Source organism: Ornithorhynchus anatinus, chromosome 11, assembly GCF_004115215.2.
Source record: "Ornithorhynchus anatinus isolate Pmale09 chromosome 11, mOrnAna1.pri.v4, whole genome shotgun sequence".
Lineage (NCBI taxonomy): Eukaryota > Metazoa > Chordata > Mammalia > Monotremata > Ornithorhynchidae > Ornithorhynchus > Ornithorhynchus anatinus.
The window spans coordinates 33,148,439-33,162,164 of record NC_041738.1 but is presented as its reverse complement, the minus strand read 5'-3'; the positions used below and the strand labels follow the sequence as shown (position 1 = coordinate 33,162,164).

Here is a 13,726-nt window from a genome sequence, read left to right as displayed (position 1 = left end):
CAGTCTCGGTAGGAAGAACAATGATGATGATAATTGTGCTATTTGTTAGTGCTGACTATGAGCCAGGCACTGTAATAAGCGCTGGGGTAGATACAAAGTAATTGGGTTGGACACAGTCCCTGTCCCACTCACGGCTCATAGTCTTAAACCCCACTTTCCGGATGAGGGAGCTGAGGCAGAGAGAAGTGAAGTGACTTGCCCAAGGCCACCCGGCAGACAAGTGGCTGAGCCAGGATTAGAACACGGTTCTTTTGACTCCCAGGCCCGTGATCGATCCATTAAGCTACTCCGCGTCCCCATTTTACAGATATGGCACTGAGGCCAGGAGAAGTGAAGTGACTTGCCCAAGGTTACATGGCAGGCAAGTGGCAGGGCTGGGATTAGATTCATTCATTCAATAGTATTTACTGAGCGCTTACTATGTGCAGGGCACTGTACTAAGCGCTTGGAATGTACAAATCGGCAACAGATAGAGTCCCTGCCCATTGACGGGCTTACAGTCTAATCTTTCCACTAGGTCACACTGCTTTTCTGAGCAGGACCTCCACGCTTCTTCTTGGTTGTTAAAGGGGATTGGAATCACAAGAATGATCCCTCATCGCCTTCCGCTTTCCCCAGGCCATGGTCCCTTTTCACAGGTAGTGTTCACATACAAATCCCATGTTCTTGACAACCATGCATAACATGAGAAGGCAACAGCTGCTCAAGCCACTCGTCCTCATATCTTGTCTCAGTCTATCAGAACGATAATAATGGTATTTAAGCGCTTACTATGTGCCAAACACTGTTCTAAGCACTGGTTATCAGGTTGTCCCACATGAGGTTCACAGTCTTAATCCCCATTTTACAGATGAGGTAACAGAGGCACAGAGAAGTAAAGTGACTTGCTCAAAGTCACACAGTTGACAAGTCGTGGAGCCAGGATTAGAACCCATGACCTCTGACTCTTTCCATTATGACAGAAGTATACATTACTCGCCTGCTCTGGGCAGAGCATAGTATTAAGCACTTGGGAGAGTCCAACAGAATTAGAAGATTTGAACCCTATCTTCAGGGAGCTTAAAATCAAATAGGGGAGAAGGACGTGGAAATAAATTATTCAAAAAAATTTAGACACTAAAATGAATTAATGAAATAAAATTCAGAGTCTCCTGTGCGCCTTTTAAGGTTGTGTAAAAGGAAGATGGGACTATTATTTTTAGTCCCTAATCTTGCACATCCTGAAATAAAATGGAAATTCAAAATTCTGGTCAAAGTGTGATTAGAGCTGGAAATGGTAAACTACAATGCCAGAGTCACAAAATTCTGCATTTCCTCAACAGTGTCACTTTGGATCCGGAGATTGAACTCCCACTCGACCAAAGCTCCAGCGCACTTCTAATCAATCAATCAATCAATCAATCCAACTGCTTTTCTTTCTCAATTACCTGAGGAGGCCTAGGAGTTTTATGGTTTTATTGCGAGATACATCTATGGCGTCTGACGGAGTCAGTCTCCTTTGCCATTAAAAGCTCTTCCTCCCTTCCCTCCCTCTCTGGATATGATGACTTTCTGGCTGCAGGTGAGCAAAGGCTATTGAACCTTTTCCTTTCAGATGCAAGGAATGCAAAAATCCATGGCCTTTCTTGACCTCTGAATCCTATCTTTTTTATTCTCCCATCTCCCCCCTTCCACCCATTTTCAAACCATATCCAGACACCAGTGGATCAGACGCAGATGCTTTTCTCTTCTTCCATAACCTGTGTCTCAAACATGTTTGCCAAAGTGCCCGAAAGTTAAAACCACGTTGAAAAGTGATCTCAGCTGTTGGACCAAAGGTGGTGTGTGAAGAAGACCACTGTTAGCAGCAAGATGATGGCCCCAACATCATTTTATCAGCTGTGTCTTTGAAGCTAACCTCGATTCAGGACTCCCGCGACACCCCCTTCGCCCCCCCCCCCCCACCATCTTCGTTAACACTCACGGAAGCCCGAACTTCCGACGTAACAGTTCCGGAAAGTTGAGTCTTTAGTTGAAATATTCCAAATCAAAACCAATTTTTGTAGAGAAACTATATTATTAGTAGGGGATTGATTCCCGAGTCAAGGTGGAAGACCCTACTCTTACCTACATTAGCCAGGATTGTTTACTCGGTCAAATACCGTCTAGGATTATAGCCTTCCTGATGTATTTATATTGAGCCTGAAAGGTCCATGGTAGAGTAGCCAACTTTTATTTCATTGGAAGTAAAATGGACAAGTCAACATCCTCCCAGCCTCCCCCACCTCACTCTCTACCCTCTTGAAATTTTTTCCCTCATTTCTTCCTAAACACGGGAACTTTACAAAATTGTGCCCTCATTTCCCTATAGCTCTCAAACACCCCACAACACCCCACCCCAAACTCTTGAGCTACAGCCATAAAGGAGGGTAACAGTAAAATTAAAAATGATATGCCGTAAAGCCAAAATAGGTTGTAAATATAGAAATCTCGTAAGTGATGTTCAAGTTAACTTGAAATGTCTTAAAATGGGGATTTTCTAGCGCCTTCTGTGTGAGAACACTGTACTTAAGTGCTCCGGACTTACGTTAAAAGAAAATAACATGGCCCCCGCTCCCAAGGATCAGGGTTCAGAGTTCAACCCTGGCCATTCTATTGGCTATTACAGCCACACCTAATGGTCTACTGAACAATAGCATCCTCTTGCCCGCTTTGGTTGTGGAAACATGGGCATCACGAATGTGGTCAGACAACCAATCGTATCTATTGAACACTTGTGAGCAGAGCACTGTACTAAGCACATGGAAGAGTACAAAAGATTTGGTAGATATGGTCCCTGCTCACAATGTGCTTAAAGGCTAGAACAAGTATTGTAAGAAATGTCTCTAGAAAAGCATTTGTTTCACTGAAAAAATAGGACGATAACAGTATATTATAGGAGACCATCTATGTATACCGTCCTACTCATTTTTACTAATTATCATAGTCTTCTAGCAATTTTTTCCTGCATTTCAGCTGGTACACAGCAGGGTTCCAGAAGTGATTTTTCTCTTCCTAACCTGCCAACAGTCTCCTTGCCAATTCTTCTTGTCCCACCCTGAGGAAAACACGTTCAGAATGTTTATTAATCAATGGTACTTATTTAGCACTTACTGGGTGCAGACCACTGAACAGAGAGCTTGGGAGAAACCAAACAGTGCAAGTAGACGTGACGACTGCACTTGGGGATATTCCAAGCTAGCGGAGCTTGTACACAGAAGTCAAATCCTTTTCTCTGTGCCATTTGTGGAGATATCATTCTTTTGAAATTTTCTCGGGCAGGGGATGGTCTTTTATTATCATCAGCCCCATCATCAACAAAACCATTTGAATGTTCACTAGACTTTAAGCTTCTTGTTGGCAGGGATTGTGTCTACCAACTCCATTCTACTGCACTTTTCCCCCAGCACTTAGCATAGCTCTATGCACACTTTAAGCGCTCAGTAAATCCCATTGACTGATGGACGTGTGAAGCCCTGCATTACAAATTGAGGGAATATCAAAAAGACTCGCTCCCTTGAGGAGCCAACAATTCTGTTAGATTCTCTACTCATCTCATCCTGTTACCTTCATTTTATCTTTCTGTGCTATGAGAAGAACAATGTTTTCCCTCTTTTGTGCCAAGAAAATTAGGACTAGAGATGCCTTAGAACCCAAAAGCTGTTGAAGCCAAGAACACCCACACTCCCGACCTGAATTCCACATTTCGACAATCTATCCACGTTCTCCCTGATTCTTACGGAGTAGAACCAAGCCATCTTCTCCTGTTGTTCGCCCTACCCTAGTTTAGTGTTACTTTCAGTCAAGTTGTGACTTTGGGCGAGTCACTTGACTTCTCTGGACCTCAGTTACCTCGTCTGTAAGAAGGGGATTAAGACTGTGAGCCCCACGTGGGACAACCTGATCACCCTGTATCCCCACCCAGCGCTCAGAACAGTGCTTTGCACATAATAAGCACTTATTATTCCAATGAAATAAAAGCACTTAAGTATCCCCATCACTACCGTATACTCTACGAAGCCAGAATCGCAACTCCTTATCTTAAATCAATCAGTGAATTAATCAATCGGTGGTATTTATTGAGTACTTATTGTGTACAGGTCACCGTTTTACGAGCTTGGGAACACACAACAGAGCTTTTGACATGTTCCCTGCCCACGAGGAGCTCACGGTATAGAGGGGGAGAAAGACATTAATATAAATAAAAGACCATTCGTCCGTGCACGGCTTCGCATTAAAACTGAATCTTCAGACTCCATTTCTCTATTTTAGAGATGCGTTACCATCGGGAAGGTTTTCCTTGAAGCTGTTTTTAGAGAGGCCTTTCAGAACTGTGATTTTCTTGGTTAGTGAATCACCAAGGTTATGGTCAGTGGTATTCAACTCCTCATCTCCTTACAAGAATCTTTCTGGTTTGAACATTTCACTCTCAGGTTTTCTTAAAATACTTTCAGAGACCACCAAGAAGTATATTTCCCCCTCTTTTTAATGGTATTTGTTAAGTGCTCGCTAGGCACCAGTACTAAGCACTGGGGTAGATACAAGTTAATCAGGTCGGACACAGTCCATGTCCCACACGGGGCTCACTGCATTAATCCCCATTTTACAGAGGAGGCAAATGAGGCACAGAGAAGTTAAGTGCCTCGCCCAAAGCCTCACGGCAGAGAAGTGGCCGAGCTCGGATTAGAACCCAGGTCCTTCTGAGCCCCGGGCCAGCGCTCTAGCCACTAGGCCACGCCGCTTCTCGCGTTTGAAAGAGAATTAAGGTAGACATAGCTCTCTGACTGCTTTTAACTACTATGAGTTACAGAGCTAATTTCACCAGAGCACCTTTTAGTTTGCCTGTGACACCAGCTCTGGCAATTTAGCTTGTTATGTAACTACTACTGCAGAGTGCAGGAAGGGGGAGGCAAGGTGACGGGCAGATGACAATAAGTTCCTGTCCCCGTCTTTTAACAGGCACAAGTCTCATAGTTTTGAAAGGAAGCCGCTCATGTGTGAAGATAAAGAAGAGCTGTGTGTAGAATTTTGTACCGTCTCTAAAGCCATGGCTTAATTTTCTGAACATTTAAGCAGCATGTGCTAGAGACCTAGCAATTTTAAAAGGGCGAATAAAGGCGTTAAAAGTTCCAGCTTCTAAGAGGATAATGCAATAGCTAAATCTAGAGGCTTCTGAATAGTTGAGATGAGTCTAGATCTTGAATAATCAGCCCCTAATTTTTAAACTAGATGATATTCACTCATGAAATTTAAATGTTTCTGAAATAATCTCCAATTTGATAAACTGCACTTACAGCAATTGTGGTCCATATCACTTAACTTCCTTGAGAGTATTTAAAAATAAACTTTTAAGTAATTCACTTTTTTTTTTTAAATCAAGCAGTACAAGATTTTTTGCACGCATTCAACCCCTCTCTAACACTGTGCTCCTGTTTGAAATTCTCTTCTCTTTGACATCTTTTGACCTGTTAAATGGAACTCTCTAGTCATCCAGGACAGGATGTGCTTCGGTATTAATTAGTGATTCAGTGTGTGTTTCTGAGAACTGAGAAGGTACTGCCCCTCAAACTCTGAACCTAGTTACTGAGTTCAAACAGGACTGGATTCAGTGAAAGTCAAACGCTTGAATTCCGGAAATGATCAATAGTTGGCAAAAAGGTCACGTGATCACGTGAAATGGCCAGAGAATGGGCAAATGGGTAGATCTGAAGAACATATATGACCTAGTAAATACCTATTTTTGACCATTCAACCTCTCTCTCGGCTCTACAGTACAACCAGCTTGGAAATGCTGCACATCAATTTCATCAAGAAGAAAAAAATCAAAATAATTGACAGCTTGCCCCCTTCTATGTCAGATCTAATCAAGCCACATGACTAAAAGAGAGGAAAGGTTTTCTTTTAACATTCAAACTACATCAAGCTATTATGGAGCCTGCATCCACTTAATCGAATTGTCAAAAATTGTTTCAACAAACAGACTCCATTTCAAAATTCAACAGGTATTGCACTGCAGAGAATTCCACTACACGGTGAGTGGCTATTTGGGTAAAAAGTCCTTTCGGTATTTGAAATTTACAGAACAATACTTGGAAATTCAATATCAGCTAAGGAAATCATTTTTGCTTGATTTGCCATTATTTTCTTCCTCATGCTTATCTTCAAAATCACTCTCTAAGGTGAATCCACGTGATAGATGCAAGGTAACAGAAGCAAAGAAGGAAAGCATATCTAAGATTAGCTAACAAATAAAATGTTTATACACTTAGAAGTATAGGTATCACTGTGAGATCATTAAGCAGCAAAGTATCATTACCTAGCACTCTGTTTTCAATCGGAGAATCTGAATCAATCTATATCTCATATGATGACACTTACGAAATAAATGAAATAAAGGTGCATTTCATTTATAAGCTCAGGGGCAGAAAGCAGAATGGAACTTACCAGAACTTCAGCCTTAAATAACATTTTTTTAATGGTATTTGAAAGCACTTATTATGTGACAGACACTGTATTAAACAATGAGGTAGATTCAAGCTAACGAGGTTGGACACAGTTCCTCTCACATACAGATCATACTCTTAATTCTCGTTTTGTAGATGAGGTAACTGAAGCCCAGAGAAGGGAAGCGACTTGCCCGACGTCACAGAGCAGACAAGTGGCAGAACTGGGACTAGAACCCAGGTCCTTTGACTCCCAGGCCCGTGATCATTCCACTAGGCCACGGTGTTTCTCAACATCCCTTAGGGACAAGTCCTGAGCACCTTCTCTAGCAAAGAGTGTCCTATTGAGTAGCATAAGGTTCAATATGGTCTGTTATATGCATTTTGGGCCCCTCCCTTCATTAGGTTAACTTGGGAGAGTGAGAATATGGCTCCTCACCACTGAAAAGGTAACTGAGAAAGGGAAGCCTAGGAAGCTGAGGCAGAGAAGGTGCCCAAAGAATAATGCAAAAGGAAAAAAATGAGCCCTGCTCGCTAAAGAAATCTTAAATGATAATAATGTTGGTATTTGTTAAGCGCTTACTATGTGCAAAGCACTGTTCTAAGTGCTGGGGGGGATAGAAGGTGATTAGGTTGTCCCACATGGGGCTCACGGTCTTCATCCCCATTTTGCAGATGAGGCCCAGAGCAGTTAAGTGACTTGCCCAAAGCACACAGCTGGTAAGCGGCAGAGCCGGGATTAGAACTCATTACCTCTGACTCCCAAGCCTGGGCTCTTTCCACTGAGCCACGCTGCTTCTCTATAGTAGTAACATCAGGTCCGGGGGAAAGGGTGTACGGGAGAAACCGGCGAAACTTTTAATTTCAATAAGAATAACCGCGAGAGAGAAACATAAAATGGTATGAGGCTTGTAATCCACGGGAAACAGAGTAAAAGAAAATGAAAATCGGAGATAATACAGACAAAATTGGCCCCAAAAAAGGGTACAAAGAGAAGGAACCCCAAGAATCCAAAATTGCGGGGTGCCAAGATTCTAAAGACCTTTGGACAATGCAGACAAAAGAGCTAGAAGACAAAGAAAATTGGGGTTTGAACTTAAAAATGACAGCCTGCTGTTTTTCAAACCAGGAACTGCGGTGAAAAATAGCTACCTGGTGTTAATATTTTATGGGAAACTAACAACATGAAGTTGTTAATGGAGAGATCAGAAGCGGGCTAAGGGCAAATATAAAGGGTAATGGGAGAGTGGGAGAAAAGGGAAATGGAATATTTGTATATAAATGTTACATTGTTTTAGGAACTAATTTAATAGGATGGTTAAAAGCCATAAAGGAAGACGTTAGGTTGATCAGTCGTTGACTTACACATGCACTGAGAAGCAGCGTGGCCTACTGAGAAGCATCGTTTCCCAGTGGATAGAGCACGAGCCTGGGAGTCAGAAGGACCTGAATTCTAATCCCAGTCCCGCCACTTGTCTGCTGTGTGACCTTGGACAAGTCACTTAATTTCTCTGTGCCTCGGTGACCTCATCTTAATCCAGGGCCTGGCACATAGTGCTTAACAAATTCCATAAAAAAATTAAGGATGCCTGCCCGTGCATAAGAAAGCCCATGCCAATATTCCCCACCTCACAGCGGAGAAGAGCAGAGCTAAAATTCTACCCAGCTCCGCAAAACCTCCAGCTCCTCTTACGTATTGGCGCTGAAGCTCGTCCCAAACTTGTTGGCCGCAATTTTCTTCAAAACCCTATTACGTTCCAGCACAGGCAATTAGATTCCCACCGAAGCTCCCTCTACCAGAAAAAGACGAATGAATGTGGTACCCTTACCAGTTCATTTTTATTTTCATTAGATTTCAGGACTAACCGGCTATCACGATTTATCCAAAACTTGTAAACCAATTACACTGTCTTTTTCTGGTGATTCCACTTCTTTTAAAATTATTATTGTAACGTGCCCTTTTGAGGTTTTTTTTGGAAATTAAATAAGACCAACCTCCATTTTAAAACTTAATTGGCCTGCATGTAAAAAAGAAGCCACAGCTGGTGACAGAAATGAACACAAGGGTGGAGTCGCGTCACTGAAAAGCCATTTTAAATGCTAAAAATAGAGCAACTTAATAATCACAGTCTTTTAAAAATCATATGTGTGGTTGCCTCGAGGGTAACGATTTATATCTTAGCCCCGCAAGTACTTGGGATCCGCTCTTGGCTACAGATTTCCCAATCACCAGACGGCAAAAAACAAGAGCCCAAAAGCTCTGTCTAAATTATTTCTCATGAAGTGGGATAACTGGGCTCTAAACACTAACTTAATCGCCACTCTGACCCGTCATTTAAATTTCTGTCATTTTTGCCTGCAAAGTCAACGTCGCGCTCATTATGAAATCCTTCACAGATCAAACAGTCCTTCTGTAATGTTCTTAGCATTTCAGCAACTGCCCACTTCGCTCTAATCTCAGCGTTTACTAAGAGCGTCCGGAAGCCTTCGAGACTCCGGAACAAGATCCTCCAACGTGTAAACTCGTCATAATGGAGGCCACCTCAAAATATTACTTTCACTTTCTTGCAGCATGATGGGAATCTGGGATCTGAAGCGTCGGATGGATGTCCGAATGCCTTTCACGACTCTCCAATAGGTCACGCCGCTCACCCTCGTCACCATTAAGAATTCATTAGGTTCTCATTAAGCTCTGGATCTTACCCGTAGACTATTACATAATCATATCATTCTACCCTTCCTGTTGAAGCGAAGTGTCATCTGAAATCGGCCCCTTTGTGGGGTGTTCTTTTTTCCCACTAGCCGGAACGATCGCCTTGTGCTGCACGCCAACTATTGAAATGTCTCCTAGGCAAGCTGAATCTCCAACTTGGCTTCCCTACCCCACCCTCCGACAATTCCTCAAGTTTTCGGATGACACCTACGACTCCCCGGTCCACGGAATGGCACCGCGAACCATCTCACGGGGGAGACTCGGAGATCCTGTCATCCGGCGGCAATCTCGCCAGTCGCATTTTATCGCTAACACAATGAATCGAGGAGCCAGTAGGCAGACCACTCGTTTTTCGAACACGGATCCCCAGATGCGGTAGTCTTCTACGGCCCTGTGGCCGCAGGACACCGCTCTCCTCCCACCGCTCCGTTACTGGGCTCTCTCTGAATTTCCTTATTCGTTTTTAAATGCGGAAGGCCAGACACTGTGGCTTTCTGAATGAACCAAACCCATCTCCCAGACAGGGCCTGGAGCCTCGATCTGAAAAATTCAATGAGAGAAGCCACCGCCCTCAAAGTGGGATCCTTTCCCCATTCCAATTTGCCAGAACAAAAAACGAAAACAAAACAAAAACACACACACACACGCACCCTGGGAAAAAAATATCCCGAAATATACTTGCTGCATAAATACCGAGACACTAGTCGGTTGTTTTCGGTAATACAAAAATATATCAATAGGTTAAAAAAAAATGGAAACACTCAGGAGCGAAGAAACCTGCCAGAGATTTCTTGCCATCGAATGCAACTGGAAATTCTCACTCTAAAATGGCACTCATTCGTCCCTGGAGAGTTTTAAACACGTAATATTTCGCCAATGGAGTATTTCATAGGTGTTCCAACATATGCACGCATGACGATCTCTCTCCGATCCTGCTAGGCCAGGCCGATTGAATTGGCATCTTCAAGGAGAGGGGGTTCGCGAGAGAAAGGATGAGGACGTTTCGCCCGATGCGAAGTTCATCCGCAGAGCCCGTCCCCCCGGCTTCTGTCGGAGTTGCCGGAGCCTCTCCGAGGGCATTCGGCTTTGTCTCCGGGGCGCGACTCGGCCGTCTCCGCTCGGAGACCCGAACCGCACCCGAACGCTGCCGAGTCTCTCCGAGCGGAGCCGAGGGGAGCCCTCGGCCCCGATCGACTTTTCCAGGCTCAGCTGGGCGCTGTCCACCAGCCGCACCGTCTGAAAGCCAACCCAGCCTCGGGCCGCCCCCACTTTTAAAGGGCCCGGGGCCTCGGGCGCAGCTCCTCACCCTCCCCCAGCCCCTTCTTTCTTCCATTCGCTCAGCTGCGAGGGATCCGCGCATCTGGCCCAAGCCGAGCTGTGCAAAGAGCAGCTGCCCGGCCCCTCCGCCCACCTCGGGGTGCCCAGCTCCAGGGACGCCTGGGGCCCATTAATTCGTCGCTGCAAAAGGGTGCGGCTAACAGACAGAGCCCCTTGGCAACGAAAGACCCCGGGAGTTCTCGTGCAAAAGCCACGAATGCGCTTTCAGGAATTAAAAAACAACAACAACAACAAAAAAAAAAACAGGTGGGGAGAATTTCTCAGTGTTGCTGCTGGGGCTCGGTTCAATCATGGCGTCGCCCAGAACCAGCTTGTCACGTCTGTTATAATGCAAGGTTGGGGGTGTGTGTGTGGTTTGGTTTTTTTTTTGGCCTTAGTCTTTTTCAATACAGCTTCTCCCTCCGCCTCCCCACCAAAGCGATTTTTATTCTCCAGTCTTCTCCTTCGGGATGCAATTACTCCGATTATTCTGACAGGTTGAAAAATAATCATTTTTGTTTACCGCACGCCAGCCCTTAATTAGTAACCGTGTGTATGGGTAAAGGTGTCACAGCAAACGCACGTAAAACCCTCGCTAAACGATCTTAACGATCTCTTTAGGTTAACGGAAGCCGACCGGGAAAAAAAAAACAACACAAAACAAACAGAACTGAGATAGAAAACCCCAATCGGCAGCCGAAGGAAACCACCGCAAACACGCTCGGAGTTTTCCAAGCAATGGTCGGGGTGGAGGACGAGATGCATCAAGGGGGCGAGAGGGATATAGGATGGGGAGGGCTTGTTCAGAACCAGGACAGACATTTATAAGGAAGACGGTGGCACCGACCGAGAGAGCTATAACCCCGTTTAATTTTAACTGGCGATCAGCAGCCAAGTGCAGCTCCAATTAAGAGGAGAGGGCTGAAATCTCGGGTAAAAGGGGCTTTGGGAGGCAGCGAGCCTTGGCCTTTAATCCGCATTACGGGCAGATAGATTTTTTTTTAAATAAATAAATGCCAGAGAATCAACCCAACCAGTCCGTGTCAAGAGATCAAACCTCGGTTGGGGGGGGGGGGGGGAGAGGGGAAAAGGGCTGGGAGATAGAAAGCTGACATCAAGCTTAATCGACGGTGGTTGTTTAATGGCTCTGCCCTGGTAACATCTGTGTCATTCACATCAACTTGGAAACCCACCCGCCCTTCGCTCCCGGCGCTATCCCTCGCCCTGTGTGTGTGTGTGTGAAAGTGTGATCGTGTGTGTGTGTGTATGTGAAAGTGTGATCGTGTATGTGTGTGTGTGAGGGCGAAAGCACACACGACCTCCAATTCAGCACCAAAGCCACGAACAGCAGACACTTGATCTTCCATCCTGAGTTAGGGGCCTGACTTCCCTCCATCTTCTAGCCAAGCTGGAAATCACCGCCTTCGGGACCAGACAGGAGAAGGGGAGGGGAAGGAGGGCTGGAGGGCCGAGGAAAACACCCCACCGGCAGGAAATAATAACTATAATGCCAATAGTGGTGATGCTCGGATCAATATGGCGGACGCCGTCATTCATACAAAACCCTAACACCCCCCCCCTCCCCCTTAAAGAAAAAAATAACCCCACCCTAAAAGAGGAAAAGAAAGATCCCGGAGGTGAGGTGGAGGGGCCGAAGCTAACCGATACGGAGAAGGGGAGAGGTTCGAGGGGGATGCGTTTGGAAACTAGGCCGCGGAAATATGGGGGGGGGGGGGGAAAGGAAGGAAAATCAAAGTCCAACACAAAAGGGACTTACTTCATCTGCTTCACGATAGTGCTTTTGCCCGATTCTCCGGCCCCTGTTTGGGGAGACACAGAAAAAGAGGGAGCGTGAGACTGAGCACAAGAGGATATATCGGAGAGAATCAATGCACATCATAGGGATTTGGCGGGGGGGAGAGTTTGGGGAGGGGGGGAAAGGTGGGTGCGGGGGCCCGTGGCCTTGTAGGAGCATGGGGGGATAAAAAAGGCAAATCTCCCCAGGTGAAGGGGGAAGAGGGGAAGGGAAGGGAAAGGAGTGAGGCCGGAGGAGGTTGCATGCAAGGGACCGGGTCCGCGCAGGGGAGTTAGGGCGGAGTGGGGTGGGGAAGGCTCTTACCCAGCAAGAGTAATTTCACGTCTTTGGCGGCGCTGATGCCATCCTCTTTGAGATTTTTCTCAATCGCTTTGCTCCTCTCCAAGGCGGCTCGCTCCTCTGCGCTCAATGTACATCCCATCGTGGCCAGACAGACGCCCTGCACACCTCGGCTGGCACCGCTCCCCTATTCAGGTTCTCCCCTCCACCCCTCCGAGTAATAACGATACCCAAAAAACCCACTTTAAAAAAAAAAAGCCAACCCCAAACTACGAGCCGAATCCACCCTCCGGAAAAAGAGGTGGGGCTCCGACCACTCCCCCTTTTTTCGGTCACCTGCAGGAGGCCGGGTGGGGTGGGGGCGCGAAGGGAAGCGCTACGGGATGAGTTGTGGTTTTCCCTCCTTCTGCAAACAACGCATCGGTGAAGTGGCAGCCGCCGGGGAGCTCGACGGTTGCAAGAGCCCCGGGCTGCAGGCACTGAGGCTTGTGCAAAAAAAAAAAAAAAGGCTGAGAAGCTGGAGCCGGAGCAGGAGGAGGGTGGGGATGGGGGCAGGGAGGATGCCTCGCTCTGCAGGAGAGGTGGTTGAATTGAATTATGATGATGATGATTAGTATTGCATCCCTTTTTTTTTTTTGCAAACGGGAGGGGGAGAGGGGAAGGTTGCTAACGGGCGGCGGCTGGGGCTCCGAGCGAGCGCATCGTTCAGCGGATCCTAATGGAGAGAGAGGGCGAAAAGAAGGGGGGGAAAAAGAGCGGAGGGGGGGGGGGCTGCACCCAGCGCACGGGCTCGCCGGCCTCGATGACGTCAGCAGGCGCGCGCGAGCGCACCGCCCTCCGCCGCGTGCGCGCGCGCGCGCGCGCGGGAGGCGGCCGCGCGCGGACGGACGGTTTTATCCCGCCAGCCCCGCCCACCCGCTCCTCTCCCCGCCCGGCCATTGGTCCATCCGCCCCGCCCCGCCTCTCCTGATTGGCCGGCGGCGCTGCGCGTGCTGCGAGGGGAGGGGGAGGGGAGGCCCGCGGCCTAGAATGGCGCCTTTAGCCGGGCGGCCTTGGCGTTGGGCGCGGTGCGGGTGGGGCCCGCCGGTTTGGAGGGGTTTTTTTTCCCTCCTCCCTCTTACCGCAGCGGATGGGCGGGCG

General features: G+C 46.8%; 1 protein-coding gene across 3 annotated transcripts in view; it reads right to left on the bottom strand.

Annotated features, from left to right (window-relative positions):
* Positions 1–13,345, bottom strand: part of GNAO1 (G protein subunit alpha o1) — a 206,960-nt gene extending 193,615 nt beyond the window's left edge. For 2 of the 3 annotated variants that reach the window (XM_029076196.2, XM_029076197.2), the window contains exons 1-2: positions 12,611–13,341; positions 12,269–12,311 (exon numbers count right to left, since the gene is read on the bottom strand). In XM_029076196.2, the coding sequence (XP_028932029.1) occupies positions 12,269–12,311; positions 12,611–12,728 (161 nt within the window). In that variant the 5' untranslated portion in view covers positions 12,729–13,341. Of the gene's footprint in view, positions 1–12,268; positions 12,312–12,610 lie in introns of all 3 variants that reach the window. The other variant, XM_029076199.2, reaches the window with a different exon arrangement.
* Positions 13,346–13,726: the final 381 nt, after the last annotated feature.